The sequence below is a fragment of the Botrytis byssoidea genome (genome assembly GCF_014898295.1).
Source record: "Botrytis byssoidea strain MUCL 94 chromosome Unknown BBYS_021, whole genome shotgun sequence".
NCBI lineage: Eukaryota > Fungi > Ascomycota > Leotiomycetes > Helotiales > Sclerotiniaceae > Botrytis > Botrytis byssoidea.
This window is the reverse complement of record NW_024065862.1, coordinates 221,183-237,762: the sequence shown is the minus strand read 5'-3', so window position 1 is coordinate 237,762 and position 16,580 is coordinate 221,183. Positions and strand designations below refer to the sequence as shown.

Below are 16,580 nucleotides of genomic sequence, written 5' to 3'. Positions count from 1 at the left end.
TGTAAAGATGTACCGCATATTGTACCTGATTGCCGAACAAATCGCATCATTCGAAAGATCCACCCAGTGGGGTCCCTCCCATACGGCGGAGAGCCAACCGTTAAGGTTAATTAATTATCGGAATGTGGGCGGACAGTCACTACTGAATAAGCAGGAGGAATATGTACACGCGGCAGTGACATTGCCAAGTCTTGGCAATACAACCTCAATGATTACCGAATGTCTATTTCAAAACTGATCCTAGGGAATAGTAATCAGACTTCAAGGGTTGAAAACTACAGCACTATGATAAGATACGCAAGGTGGATGAATACACGGACTACAAATTTTTTTCTCCTTGCAGCTTTCATGTGATTGCTAAGTGAATGATTGGCCATCTAATCCAAAATGTTTAAAACCGGGCGAGCCTTTAAAAAAGAATGACAACTCTCTACCATAGCTGGCGTTGAAAGTCTGTTGTCTTTTGACCTCTGCTTAACAACGTAGATATCATGCCATAGTATATAGTTACTCAACCAATTAGAAATTCTGATTTACCAATCGCTGGAGCATCATTGAAAGAGGATTGATATCATGCTTAATTTCCATGTCAATTAGTGGAGACTTACTGACGGATAGATGATAAACTTTTCCCCGCCTCAGTCCCCAGAATAAAACATGGGGCCGACAATCTAGCGGCTCGTCAATTTGCTTGTGCACCCCTGAGTTATGGCCACCAAGTAGCCAATTGATTGCACGTAATAACATATCATCAGTACGTCACAATCAGGTCGGCTAACCCCTGTTTTTGGTCGCCGAAAATTCGGCAATGCTATACGTTAGCCCAATCTATTCTTCACGTTCCCGACTGATCCAAGAGCAATTAATATAACCTTTGAGATGTCAAATATTCTGGTCTCGGAGAGTTTGTATACTCCAAAAACTCCGACGCGACGATCTTTCTCTACGCAAGAACGCTTCGGGTTGAAGTATCGACTCCCGCGTATGAGAAACCAGGGGTGTTACTGTACTTGAGTAGATGCTTTCTATAGCTAGATAGACTCTTGAATACCACCAAATAATGGTTTGCTTGCTTGTCCACTTGAAGTTGCCGATGTGCTCACCTAAAAGGGTCGAAGTCCCACTTCCACGATAAATGCAGTACCAACATGCTTGTTAGCCAACAGACTTACAATGTGGCACTCAAAATAAGTTGAAATGATTCTTAATTTGACCAGCACTTGGGTTCATGGAGCCTCCCAAATTCCCTTTCAAGTGGAATCGTTATCAAAGTACCCCAAATAGATACGCCTGGACCTATGTTGTGGCTACTTATGGGCTCTTGAAAATGACTCGATCACACTGTTCATTTCGGAGGTTTCCCACAGCAAAACCTTAAGCCATCATGAAATATTCTCGTGTAGTTGGACTCAAGCATGTATCAGTATCATGCAACCACTTTTTGCTGTCCCGAAAGAAAAAAGTTGAAAGAAAGACAACAACAAGTGAGTAAACTATTGAGTGGGACATATATGCCAGCGATTTGGCTGCGAAGTTTTCACACGGAGTCATGTCGGAAGTTCTAGACCAAGGTATTTGCACTAGCACCACTATATCTATATCATTTCTGCTTCTGTACTCTCAACTTGATCAGATCAATACAACCTCCATAGTCAACACGCTTTTCACTAACATGCTTTTATGTTGTGAAGAAGCTCACTGCGTATAGTAACAACATCATGGATCGTAGTATTAGAGACAGACACTTCCAAACTCCTGACCGAAGATAAAGAGGCCCATAAAGCTCTCTCTCACGTGTACTAAGCCCCGTACCATCTTGTTTTTCAACCTCACGTCTTCGAATTCTCCCAACTCACTTTGAGTTGACAACAAAACGGAGAGGATATCACTAGGAATGATGAAAATTCAAGCATAAAATAAGCATAAATTATAGCAAAGTGCGATGAAGTATAAAGAAGCTTGACAGCCCACGTAAATATAGCTGCACAACCCTACTAATGCAAGCTCAACTTTGAGCTTAACACACATATTGCATCCCCTCTTCCGCCAGAACTTCGTTTCAAATCTATACCAGCATTTCTCCTTTCACCAAAGCCCAAAGTCATCAATCTTCAGTCCCATAATATTGGAAATAGCCGTTTACCAACCTCACATCCAATCTCAAGCGACCAAAAATATTGAAAACACACACATTTCAATCAACCATATCCTTCCCAAAACCAGTCATAATCTCAATAGAAACAACTAAAATAAATAAATCAATATCTCCTCAATCTAAAAATCAACTTTTCATTCCCAAAATATTAATCCATCAAATTTTTATCGGATTTTCAAAATGCCATGTTTCCAAAAATTTGATATTTTCTTAGCGAAAAAGTTGAATCAACTAACTATTTTTCAAACCATACTTTTTTTTAAAAAAAAACCCCCAAAAAGTTCAAAAAATTCCGTGGAAAACCCAGAAAAAAGGAAATCAACTATTTCAGATGTGCAACAAACGAGTTCGAACTGTCAAGATCACGAGGTTGTACAGTTTGTGGTTGGTTCATGGAAAGGGGGATTGTTTCTCCGAGAGCCGAATTTGTGCCATGAGGTTAAGGTAGGGCACTGAAAGAACTGGAAGGATTAAGGAGAGATGGGAGATTAGTTTAAAGAACTTTTATAAATGTAATTGTTACTCTAGAGGAGAGAGATAAGTGTGATTGTTTTTGATCCTTGAAAGGTATCTATTTTTGAGGTAATTTGGAACTGGTGCTGCTGGCCTGGGGAGATTGATAGATCTTTATTGGAAAAGACGTCAGGAATTTAAACTTTCTTCCCCTGGAGGAAGACAGGAGATTCATAATAGGTATGAAAATCGAGATATGTACATAGTCTTTGTAAGTCAAGACACCATCTAGGAAGTAAGATTACAAGTTACTTCCTCCATGCTAGATACAAGAACTAGTCATTCGTTATAATCAACTATAAACTATGATTAACTATAATCGACTATTCTCAAGTTACAATGATTTCATAGCAACATTAACATCAACATTAACATCAACACCAACATCAATACCAAAACTTAAGAGATCTATCTCTTGAAGTTTCTAGAAGTATTCAGACTGGAATCCATTCTTCCGAATCAGAAATTCAGAATAATCTCAGAAGCTAAAGAAGATAGACAGGGAGGAATCAGCACTACTGAATAAGATCACGAAGTGATACAAATCCAAACCCCTACAAATCTCAATCTCTCCATCAAAATCAAAATCTCAACCTAAAACATTGAAAGCGCCGAGTTCCAACTACGCAAATTCAAAGCGACAGGTATACGAAGAGGAGTATAGTGGACTATAAGCACCCAAAACCGCAATGATTTCCCCCTCCGAAGGAATACAAAACTCTTCCCAGAATTCAAGCCAAGCCGAATCCCCGTGCGAATACTACACACTACCTATTCGCACTTCTGATATTCAACTAAACTCATCAATATGCTATTTCCAATTTCCAATTTCCAAATCATCATCACATTCCGAAACTCCAATCTCTAGAGGATTATAGATATGTGTCTACAGCTAATTAAGCTGGTACCTCTATCGCCAAGGATCAAGATCTTCTTATTAGGCAAATTAGAAAGAGAGGATTGACTTATATCTCAATACTAGGTAACTAACCTCTTGGGTATTGCTATTCCGTACTCAACCCGAACATGAAAAAATTTAACACCCTCATTCCATCTCTCTAGAAAATTTATCTCTCACCCACAGCCTCACTACTACTACCACGCTCTCCCTCTCCCTCCTAATCACAATCTTTTCTCTTTCCTCCCCATTCTACGCACATTCTGCATTTATTCTCACAAGACTCGATCCAATCCAATCCAATTCATCACCCCACCACCGAGCTGAGCTGAGCTGAATCTAATCCAATGCAAATACTCCCCTGCTCAATACATGTATACTACATACATGCACATCACTTCACCGAATATCATCATCATCATCATCATCATCATCATTACCATCATCATCCTTCCCAATTTTCTCCTCACACTCACTTTCATCCTCCAAATATCTCCACCAAAATACAAAACCTTGCATTACATCACATCACAGCCGCATATATCAATAAAAACTCTCATTTACCCATCTAATTACCCATGACCACCATGTAATACACTAGCAGTCATCTACACTATACCACCTCCCAGCCCACAAGCCCACCCCCAGATTCCCAACTTTCCCAACTTTTCCAGTCATCAACACAATCTAGACTCATCTTCCTCCTTCCAAACCCCAAATTCAAGAAACGGTGTAGTGGGGTAGTGAGTGGGGTAATGAAAGAGCGAGACAGAAAGACAGAGAAGCGAAGAGAAAGTAAGCACATAATGCACACATATGGCTGCATATGATATGCACAACGGATGGCTACACATCTATATTGCCCATCTAATGCGATTGAAGAAAGCCTTTTCGCGGGATATAAAACTACAGTATCTATTCTGCAAGAAGGGGATTGGTCAATTTGTGAGTAAATGGGGTAGTGAGTGAGTTATGAACTAATACATATTGGGGGCTCTTTTGCTATCAAGGTGGTGTGATTTGATTCATGTGACATGGGTATGTGTAGTGATGATATTTGCAAGCGAAAAGGAAGCAATGAAAGGTGACAAGTCCATAATGTGACGTACATCATTATCCGACGTAAAGTTTCGGATGCCGGTTGTTTCGATTCGGTCAAATAGCTTGCCATCACCATCTGAAACCATCGTCACCACGCATGTAATATGCGAAGTACTGTAAGTATCCACGAGGGACCTTGCAAGAACCGAGACACTTGTATATGTATGCATGTGGATCCTTGAATTCATACTCAGTCAAGGAATTCATGGATTCAGCAAATATAACACCTCACGGCTATATGCGTATACGGTGAAGAGCCCGACTGAAAGGATCGCGATACCATGCAATCATTGTCCGTTTCAACTGACGCCGCTAAGCCTAGCTTATGCCCGAGTGGAGAAGTCAAATTAGACTTATCATATCTAATCATGAAGAAACAGTGATCTTGATCGGATGAAGAGCGAATCGGAAGGAAGGATGGGTAGAAAGAATGGACACTTGCATCGATTGCGATCTATCGTAGACCTCTTCTTTCCGGCTGCAAGGCTCGATTGGTACTTGAATAATTGGTTCCATGTCCTCGGGAAGGTGTACTTGGGTATGGTTATTCCGACTTAGGAAAGTTGATTGGGGGAACTAGCTAGGTAGTATTGCGGTTCGTATAGCGGATACGCACATATACGGGTTCTGCCCGACTCCGACGAACGAAATGGTGTTTTAATATGCAATCCAACCTTCAGCACTGAAGCTAATGGTATGATAGATCATATCTTATCAGTTTAGAGATTGTTCTGCAAAGAATTTGCAAATGCAGGGACTATACCGTGTGGGATCAGAAAAATGTGCATAGAAGCGGTGACGTGCGATTTATCACGTTTTCATCGATGACGCACACCAGTCAAATGCGCAGGAAGTCGTTAACCATGTAAGGATGTCTGTTGGTAGAGAGCATATGTGGATAGATCAATGCGAGAATTAGAAAGTAAAACGCAGTAATTGACACAGAATAGACTGATGTGGTACGAAGATGAATATTAGAGTGAAAGTTTATACTTCAACTTTGAGAAATTTGATCTACTGATTCGCTTGAAAGGGGAGAAAGTAAAAAGTATAATTGGGGAAAGAAAGCGAGCGCTTCGCCGTCTCAATTACTTCTTACACCTTGGTAACTTGCACAGAAACTTCGTGACTAGCGCTCTTACGGCCAATGTGAGAACAAGGCGCTTTCCTACTTCTCCAGAATTCATTATTGTCATCGTGCAACTTGGCGCAACCCCCACTAAACGAGACTCCCCTCATTACCGAACATCCTTGAAAACCATACATAATGATAACAATGATGATAATGGATTACAACCCCTACATACTTATGTAGATCATCCCATACATATGACATTTCGATTTGCGATTTGCAATCGGCGGGAGTGAAATCGAATGTATGGAACTATCAATTCCTCGTTTTCGAGGAGCGGGTGCACAGCGTCTCACACGCACGGCATAAGTCGTTGCATATCAGCGAATAGAAGAATGATCAGGTCAGCTACTTATGTTGTAATCCCGAGTTACGGCTAACTGCCTATTATGTGCATGAAGCCTCGAGGTCTCCAGGACGGTAGTGTATATGGTAAATTATAGGATTGGTTGAACTTACAGCATTCGCTCCAAAAACCATCATTAAATGTGTGAATGATTGTTTTGAGAACTGAAGGTCTAGTTTTGTGATGGGGTATTCAAAAAGTGTGGGAGGTAAGTCTTGGACTGGGGTACGAGGCGCCACTACAATGTTAAATGAAACCGGTGGTTTGGAGCCAATGCTCTGTGTATTAAAGACGAGGGGCCACAAATCGGTGGTATCTTATCCGTTAATTTAGTGTGCGCAAGATTCGTGCCATCGGTGAGCCATCCCAATCCTGCCACTTTACTACTAATGAGAGCGCATAATTGAGTTAATTAAAGGCTATTGAAAGATTGAAAGGTACCATGAAGCACCACGAGTTCAGATTGTTTCGGGTGACAAAAATTTGTGTTATCTCGTACAAAAGTCGGAGGTTTGCTCTTCCAGTACTTCATCTCTGTTTCGCAGCGGCCGTTTTTGTCCTATGCGCATGGCGCCCTCGAACTCCTGAGTTGCAAGCCAGATTCATCTGTAGAACGTCTCTACGCATAGAATCTTATGTTGTGTAAGGTCCACTCCGCTGGTAAATCAAAAATGACAGAAAGAAGCCAACCTATTATCGGCAATGATGGCATAATCAAAATAAGCCCCAAGTTTTCTATTGTGAAGTATCCAGCATATTACCGGCATAACCATTAGAAGAGATATCAGATCAGCAGATCATCTTTGAGCCCCTCGTAAATTGTTCTTGCTTCACGAGTAGCCAATGATGGCAGGAGAGACGGAGATAAAAGAGAAGAGGACAAGAAATTTTCTTGTTTCAATAATTCATGTAGGAGCGGTGAGGCCTGGTGAGGAAAGTGGTGCCTAATACCATGTGCATAGAGCTATCCGGGTGAATTCTCACGATATCTGACGATGTATGCTGTTCCTTTTCTTCTGCTAAAAAAAGAAGCTGACGGTGAGAAAGAAAATATATGGGGTGGAATTTGACTGACCTCGATAGAGTGTGGGGGTTCTATTATTGATGGGAGCTGATGGGAGATGCTAGAGAATATGAGATGTATAAGATGAATGAAGATCACTGCAACAAAGTGAGAAATTTGGAATCCGCACAACACTCCACTTTGTACTTCGAAGAAATTGTGCTTTACTTCTACGGCCATAAACAAGCTGAAAGACCTCTTTGAATTATTTGAAGCCTTCTAGCCTTGACGCCATTGAAGATATATTCATCTTCACATAACATTCCACCTTTACCACAGTTGCGCACCATTTAAACTTTGTATCGTCAATCCTATAATGTCGTACTCTAGCGAAGCCTATGACTGCTGTTTCAATGGCAATTTGTTAGAAACATGTCAGTATTGCGGTGGTTCTCCACGAGAGTATGTAATTATCTTCAAGTACCTCTATGCCAAGCTTCATTTTCAAACCAACCTATTTTTTTTCTTGCAAATTCATAAATTCTAACAAGATATCTTAGACCACCCTGTCCTACCTGCAGAGGCACCGGAATATCTCACAGACCTTGCCCCTATCACTCCAGTTCTGCAAGCTACTATTCCAATAATCTGCAGACTGTACCGGCTCATAGAAATCGGGAAGTGAGGCGCTCTTCTGGAAGGAGCAAGAATACCCATAGTGGCAGAACTGTCAGATAACTGGGCTCCTGATGTACTACGAGTCAGAAACAGGGGACGAATTTTATCCTTATTGGGTTTTGGCGTTGATTTTTTTCTGATGACTTTGGTATCAAATGAATTAGCAATTCACCCTTTGGCTAGACCCCAACGCGGAGAATGGAGTACCCTGTCCTAAAAATTAGCTTTAATCAGGTTAGGACTAAGCAAAGATCCGGAACTGTGAAGCAGGGAGCCCAAATTTCACGGCTATAGCATGGAGAGTAGGACCCGGTCCCATATGACAATTCGAAAGTTATTCACAACGGTAGACACGGAAAGACAGGCGGAAGAAGGCCCGAGGTTGGGTACCATTGAGACCGATCGATGGAAGAAATGGAGTTGGTAGTGCGGATCTTTTCTGAGGCTTCGGAACGATGGATATTCATGGTCAATCTATCGGGATGCAAATAATTGGTCGAATGTACAAGGGCAGTTTTGTGACTCGGGTCATTTTGTGATTCGGAATGCTGAACAATAACATTATGGGAGTCGATGGTCCGAAACCTTTCTCAGTTGCGAGTACCACACTTTGAGAAGCCAATTAGAAGAGTATTTCGGTAGATCATACCATCGAAGGAGGATGACAGTCCTTTTGCTAGTGTCAAGGAGCCTTTTTCATATTCTTTCCTTGTGGTTTACAGCAAGATTCGGTGCTACCTTGAGATGAAGACTCAAACGCACAAACTCTAGTGTTTCGATCGAGCTTGGTTCGTCAACCTATACCAGTCTTCAGATTTCACACGTGGGATGTTGTTGTATCTCTGTACTCTTCATTCGCAGTATTTATTTATATGAGGTGTCCTGATTTGGTCGAGATGGTTGATGGAAGCACAAGAAACATGGATGGCGTACAAATGGGGAGATTTGTCACGGGGACATTATTTCTGGATGCTGGCGGTGGGAAAGCGTACTGCGTTACTTTTGCAAGTATAGGAGGTGAGCTTGGGAGTTTTTGATGATTGCAGATAAAATGAATTGATTTTCCCATTACTATTCGTGTATATTGAATGAATGAACATGATTCGGTGTTCGAGATTGAATTTGAAACGAGTTTCTGCTTTTCATCTTCGAATGTTCTCGCTTCCAGTGAGTATCAAATACGCCACAGGAGGGCACGACATACTTGGTGGCAATAGCGCAAACGCGTGCGAGTAAATATTGTACTGTGACCAGGAGTCAAATTGCCCATTGCTGATAACGTCGCTGACAAACAATTTCATTGGGATATCGAATCCTCAACTCCTTCCTCATTTGACCATTGGTGTCTTCCACATTGAGTGGAAAACATCGTCAAACACTCGCACATGTTTGTGGTATCCATAGCCTCACCAAGAAAATGCTTGCACAGCATATGAGAATCCGCCAATGAGAACTGCATATTTTTTCATTGGTGCCAGCATTTCCACACCTTCTGGTGAACATCGTCGACACGCTATTTTTTCCTTGCTTAGTTTGCTTGGTCCCCGATGAGGAGCGCATCTCAGCTGGCAAGCTTACTATAGAATCCCATCTCAGGAAGTGACAGAAAGCACAAAATCTCGATATACAGCCAGAACGATTAAGTAGTACGACATGGCATTAGCGGCTGTAGATGCATGCAACTTGTCAATACAATGTTCCGATGTTATGGAACCGGCCATCTGACTGATAATGTTCCCAGGAGAATGTAATAGCTGATATAAAAGACGAAGGTCAAGCGAATCAGTTGATCCATCATCCGGGACGGGTTACGTGTCCTCCTTCCCGCTTTTACTACATGAACGTCGGGATTGTGATATCGTATGTCGCTATCTTCTTGCCACAAGAATGGAAGAAATTTCTCTGCATAGTTGTGACATGGTTATGGAGATATACTACACATATATCCGGCGTGATTAATTCATCTCATCGATATGAACAGCCGATAAATTCCGCAGCACGTCTATGAAAGTCGTGCTATATGACAAAAATATGTGAGTGAGGGCGATCAAGTACATCGTAAGCCCCTTGTTGTAATTCACTGTAGTTTCCGGTGTCCAGATTCGCAAATGGAGATAGAAAGTAACAATCCTGCCAGGTATGTAAAACAAGAAGGGTATAAACCACTAAGTCTCAGTGTGACACCACACCACAGTCACGTGTTTCCACTGATCGTGTTGCACCACATTGAAGAAAATCGCGATTGCAGGATTCGGATGAAGACTATCATAAGATTGGTTAATGGAAGAATATGGTTCGATTGAAGGAAAAACACCTGCATGTGACTATCAGCATACGCAACTAGTATGTATGAATGAGATTCTACTTGGTAAAGAAATGCCTAATTCCAATAATGTCCTGATCTTCGTCCTTCATGAGCAAAAGAGTGATATTTTGGGCTCGGGTTTCGAGAATGTTGTAATGTACAACAGTAAACTGTTTGATTTCTCTCACTCTTGAAGACAATCTATACTTCTGGTGATCTTCAGCCTTGAAACCCTTTGGTCATACTCTCTCAGCATGTTCCTACCATCTGCTTAACGAGGAGGAAGTATTGTAACAAGCCATTTCTACCCCTACTACGCCAACAATTTTTCTTACCTCGAGATTCAAGAGCTTTGTGTTTCTTTCGCTTTGTCGTCGGCAGCGAAGTATGCATAAAGTATGCATACACAGTAGAGAGACAAACAGGTTGGCATCTCCATGTTCTGATATATGCGATCAAATTTTGGGCATCACAAGAATGTACAAGAGCAACAACACTCTATTGGTGGAATTCATGTGATGATCGCAATTGTCTCCATCATATCATACATCTTGTACGTTGAAATACTCTATCACATGATGGATAAAATGCTGCTATGATTTCTCATCTTTCAAAACGTTGGCGACGTGTACCTATGTATACTAACTCCGTGGTCGTTCCCCTAGTTTAACGTTGGTAAAGATGGAGCAGAAGTTTTGTATGATCAAAGATACAACGACATTACGCCGATTGAAGTTCGATGAGGATGAAATAAAAATCTCATATTTTTGATAATTCGCGATGAAGAATGAAGTTGAAGATATGCTCAAGCCTGATGTTCCGAGCAAAGGCCGCCACTTAGCGTTGGAACTCCTTCCCCAAATCCGACATTCTCATTACGCTAAGTGTTACTATGCCTTCTCTTTCTTCGTCGTCTCCACAAACTTATGCCCATCAAATGATTACTGAGACTGACAAAAATATGAATAAAAACTCACCTCGTACAGTTCCATTTCCTCGAGACTATCAGAAAACACACAGAAAGTGGAATTAATACATACATGCTCACGACTTCTATGAAAATCCGATAACCTGTGAGCTCAATACTAAGCTTGAAGAGAAGTATACATGAGTGGGCGTTTATCTTCACGGATGATTGACTTTGAATACAGACAGAAAGATGGGATGAAAGATCAAACCATCGTTTCAAGACTTCAAACACGATCGTAATAATTATCCACCCACACAATGGACCAAAGAAATCGTGTGCCAAAATGTGAATTTACAGACGTAGCCACGCCCTGTCTCCTTTCAATATTCTCATTCAGATTTGGCAAGTGGCTCTTCAGACTGAGATGTTTCTAGCATGTAATTTGATCGTGCGATTTTGTCATCCAACGAAGCGCCTCCTATTTTTGGTGAAAAGCCAAATCGGTCGTATTTGGCTGTTCGCCGATTAGGCCACAAAGTCAATTGATTCGAGTGGGCGCCGCGCCGCACCGAACCGATGAAGCATTGAATGTATCCTCTAGGATCTCTCCAATTTTCACATTTGTTTATGGCGAGGTCATATGAGCTGTCAATGCCTGTAATGGGTAGCCTCGGTTTCATGAAATTATGGACAAGGCGGACTTGAGCGATCAAAGTGGAATGAATGTACGCGTTTAAACTTTATCCTCGCTCTCGGTCTCCTATTCACAGATTTCAAACCTCGGCATTCCGGCTTTGAAGCCCGAGTTCACGATGGAGTCAATCTTTCTCAAAGATGCAAATCATGCAATGCTAGAAACGGTTGGCAGATGACTATTGATTGAGAAGCAAGAGTCTCGACCATCAGTTGCTCCATCTTGCGTTTCAACTCCTGATCGCTGTCAATGTTGTCTAACGCACATATGTGGATCTAATGAAAATTTCTTTCATGGGCGTTAAGATTTTGCGGGGGAAAACAAGGGAAGAAGAATGAAGCGGTGTTCTTCAGCCCTGTTGCTTCTACATTGGTAAGGGGTGAGCTTGTGAAGTTGTGGGGAATGAATTAAAAGTTTTCAGTGTGTTGACATCACTAGAAAATCTCTTTTCAGTTCTGACTCTAAATTCTATGGAGCTTTGAGTTGGTAAAGGTTTATTTGGAAAGACATTCAAGGAAAAAAAAGAAAAAGAAAAAAGGCGAGGGAAAAAGAGGAAAAAGAGAAGATGTCTTTAGATACAATGGTCTCATTGGTTCATTTCGATTAAATGATGGCATCAAAATGACAGTCCACAGAGACATTGAGACATTGAGACATTAAGCCATCATTTCGCCATCTCGCCATCACTGCGGAATATTGCCCTTGTCATAAGTTGTCAGCACACAATTTTGGGTTTTCATGGTACGGTACCTGAATATCTAAAGCCGAGCGGAGAATTTTGAATTGGATAGCTACCTAGGTACGTACAGTCAGGTAAATAAGCTAATTGGCGGTAAGACGAGGCTCTTTCGTAGTTTAGGTTAGGTGGGAGGTTACCCGAGTACGACTCAACACCTGCAGTTGATGGGTAAGCTTACATATATAGAAAAATTGATGAGATCTGGAAAGATGATGGCGATATATGGCGATATATCATTAAGAGTTGACAATTCAATTCAATGATTTCTTTTGAAATGATGTTTTCCATAACATGAAGCACGTTTTACATGGGCACAATTGATACGTAGAGATACATACATAAGTAGTCAAGTATCCATTAGACTTGATCAACAATTACAAAACGCATAAGAAACAAATCAACTCATCTCTTCCATACATGGTGCCACTTTCTTTGACACTCTGCACTCAAGGAAAGCTCTCACCGTACCACACACACCACATGGCCAATTAGTAACTTGTCCCAAGCGTAATTTTTCTGCTCAATTCATCGACTTGGCAAGTTGGCACGCATGAGAGATCTGATGCGAAATTGCTGACGAAATGGGAACTATTCCTAGAGTCACTCACGATGTTGCAAGATCGACTGGATATCCGAATTTCAATTACCCCCAGGTTTGCTCAGAGGCCAGGGACAAGACCAGGAGGCCCAGGATCATACGAACAAGGATAGACAAGGAAGAAGCTAAAAATGATCATTTTTCGCGCATTTTCTCCTTAAGCGAATGGAAATAGAAGGATCTAGCGTTCAGTGATTTCGTAATAGTAACCACAAAATTCATCACGAGTGCGAGAACTTTGGTAACTTTGGCAACTTTGCTTCAAATTGGTTGGTAGGAAGTTGGTACGTGCGAGTAATTGTATGGAAAATGACTTCTCATGGTTGTTTAGTTCACAGCAAAGCGGAGAGCGGTTACCTCTAACTGCAAAGTGTCAAACATCGTGAGAAATTTAGAATGCGAAATGCGTTGGAAAGTTTGAAGGAAACATTCTTGAACAAGGAAATAATGAAAGAGAAAAAAACTTTTTATTTATTTTTAGTTAGATGACTCGTATTGTGAAAAAGAGTCACCTGCACTATGTATTCTATATACAAAGTGAGGAGTAATAATAGAAGGATTAAGGAGAAAAAAGGATATAAGAAAACATTGGCCCACATTCCTTTGCTCTTGCCTACCTACTCTTACTCAAATAATACATCAGATCAATATCAAACTACTACTATCACTACTACGCACTCATACAATCAAAAAGCTACTATAGTTTCATCATCGATTCACTTTATAACCTAAACATTTACTACACTCAACCATAAACTACTTCACTACATCACATCAACTTGACTACCTCATCAACCAATCTTCAAGAAGCACTCACAACCTTTGAATACTTTCAAACACCCTTCAATCAACTACCAAACCTACATCTATATCCTCAACAACCAACCAAATAAGCAAACAAACAAACAAACAAACCGCAGCCATGACAACCCGATACCAAGTCACCGAACCTCACCCTCACGTCGCCACATCCTCATTCATCCATTCCGGCCGCGGTGGAGCAGGAAACACATTCAAAGCCCCCAAGACCACCAACGGTAGCAACGCCCGAGGTCCCGCCTCCCTCTTCACTCTCGGTCTACCCCAAACCTCATCTAAATTCAGCAGCGGTCGCGGCGGCGCCGGCAACATTCTCCCCACCTCCAAGAAAGCACCCTTCTCCTTCGACGAAGAACTCGAACGTCAAAGCACCCGCGAAAAGAAGATGAGCGAAGGAGGCATGTGGCACGTTGGACGCGGCGGCGCCGGAAACTACACCAGTGGCCGACCCGCCAGCGAACGCAAGAGCTCAACCAGCTCCGAGGATAGCAATGGGAGCATTCGAAGTGCGCGCAGTGGAGGATTCCTCGAGCGCTGGACTTCGAGGAACTCGACGAGAACGGCGTAGGAGTTGAGAGATTTTTTTTTTCTTTTCTTTCAAAGAAGTCTCGAGACATGCATGCATTCTTGTGCATGTATTTGCATTACGATACCTATGTTTTTTTCTTCACAGCGCGGCGCTGTACTCTATTGCATGGTTTTACCTATCTGGGGAGGCAGATAGACACACCTCCGCATTTCAACACTCAAAAGCATTATGATGGCGTTTTCAACATTACTACTTCACCCTCTTAATACACACACACACACAACATCTCATCTCATCATCTCGCATTCAACATAAACGGCGCAACAAACGGGGAGGGGGAAACAAATCCACCAGTCAACAAATGGCATATAGGCAGGAAAGGAACGGGAAGGAAAGGAAACGGGGGCACACAAAAAGTTATCTGATGTTATTTACCATTCCATTTCCTTTTTTTTTTCTTTGGTCGAATGAGCGATTGGCGCTGCATGTATGTTATCACCCAAAGTACCTACCTAGTCACTTTATGATACCCCGGATTTTTTCTATGTTTGGGGAGACAGGGGAGACTGGTTAGTTGGTTGGTTTAGTAGGATATTTCTTCGTTGTGAAGATTTTACATTATATTACATACAATACAATACGATACGATTAATACAAATCCAATCTCAATCTCAATCTCAATTTTTACAATTATTTGTTGTTAACTCTGGAGCAAATCTGAGAATACCTAATAAAGCCATCAAGGTTACAGATCAACCAACTCAACTCAACTCCTGCCAATACCCCGCTTGGCACAACCATAATCATAATCATCATCATAATCATCATCATAATCATCATCAAAACACTAGTGCATGCGTGTATGACTAATGAATACATAAAACATACCTACTGGGTAAACCAAGACACTTATTTTTATACTTACACACCTACCTACACAGCACAGCACAGCACAGCACAACTTCCCGCTCCCGGATATTGGGTCTCATTACCTAGATACCTAAGATAGGTAATTAACTTCTTATACTACCGGTATATTCTCATTCTCCTTTTTCCCTTTATCTACGAAGACTGACTCCTTTTCCTCTCCTGCATGAATTGAAATGAGCTGAGCTGAGCTGGTAAATTATCTTTTTCTGAGTCGGTATTACATTCCAGAGATGGAAATCGAAATCGAAATCGAAATCGAAATCGAAATAGAAGTGAATAATTCCCTCATGGAGACGACGGACTACGGACTCGAGGGATATACAGTGAGTGCACGTGTGGAGTAATTGGATATGGATGCGTGTGGACTTACTGAGACATGTGTTATATTATATATGCTATGGTGAGGTGTCCCAATGGAGATTTCGATTGTGTAAGAGAATTGTTGGAGGGGCTTGTTGGGGGTGGGTAGGCAGGCAGGTAGGTAGGTATGGAGTACATTATTCCATCGCATCGCATCGCATCATATCACATCATTTTCTACCATATGTCTGCATCTGTATCTGTGGGCTGTGCCTCACCTACGCCTATATTCTGGTTTCTCCGCATTTTGGGTTGGGAAATTAGAGGAGACGGGATGGGAGAAGGAGGGGAGGAGATGATAGAATATGACTATTGATTTGATTTGATTTGATTTCATTTGGTTTCTTTGTGATTTCTAGAAGATAGATGGATGGATGGATGGGTGAGGTAATGTAGGGATCGAAAAGGGGAGATTGAGACAGAGGTATACATGTGTTAGGTATTTAGACATGTGTTCTATTTAGAATAAAGGGGAATTTGAGGTGTGCATTGGTGATGAGGCGATATGAGTAAGGCGATGTGGATTGTGAAGTGAAGTGTGAGTTTCAGGTTTCATGTGTATGTATGTACGTACTAGGTATGTATATATGCACTAGTATACATATATATGATACATACAGAGGAAGTAGATTTCCATCTCACACGAATCAACAATCCCATAAATGATTCAATTGACAAAAACGTGATTGCTGCTTTAGCTAGAGGCAGATGGTATATAATATAAATCTCATCTCATCGTAGGTATTGTATTATAATTACTCAGTCCCGTATATAATCTTATTTTCGACATATAACTTAATTTTCCTCGTACAATACATAGTTCTCCGTATTGCATAAAGTACCTATCTATCAGTACTTAGATAATAATCT

General features: G+C 41.3%; 2 protein-coding genes across 2 annotated transcripts; both read left to right on the top strand.

Annotated features, from left to right (window-relative positions):
* Nucleotides 1-7,524: 7,524 nt before the first annotated feature.
* EAE97_009239 (uncharacterized protein) lies at nt 7,525-8,043 on the top strand (the record flags this gene model as incomplete). The annotated part of the gene is given in 4 exon segments (XM_038879754.1): nt 7,525-7,610; nt 7,709-7,805; nt 7,820-7,829; nt 7,868-8,043. 4 exon segments carry the CDS (start codon nt 7,525-7,527, stop codon nt 8,041-8,043), a joined length of 369 nt encoding a protein of 122 aa, XP_038729310.1.
* Nucleotides 8,044-13,994: 5,951 nt separating this feature from the next.
* EAE97_009238 (uncharacterized protein) lies at nt 13,995-14,459 on the top strand (the record flags this gene model as incomplete). The annotated part of the gene is made up of 1 exon (XM_038879753.1): nt 13,995-14,459. One exon carries the CDS (start codon nt 13,995-13,997, stop codon nt 14,457-14,459), a length of 465 nt encoding a protein of 154 aa, XP_038729309.1.
* Nucleotides 14,460-16,580: the final 2,121 nt, after the last annotated feature.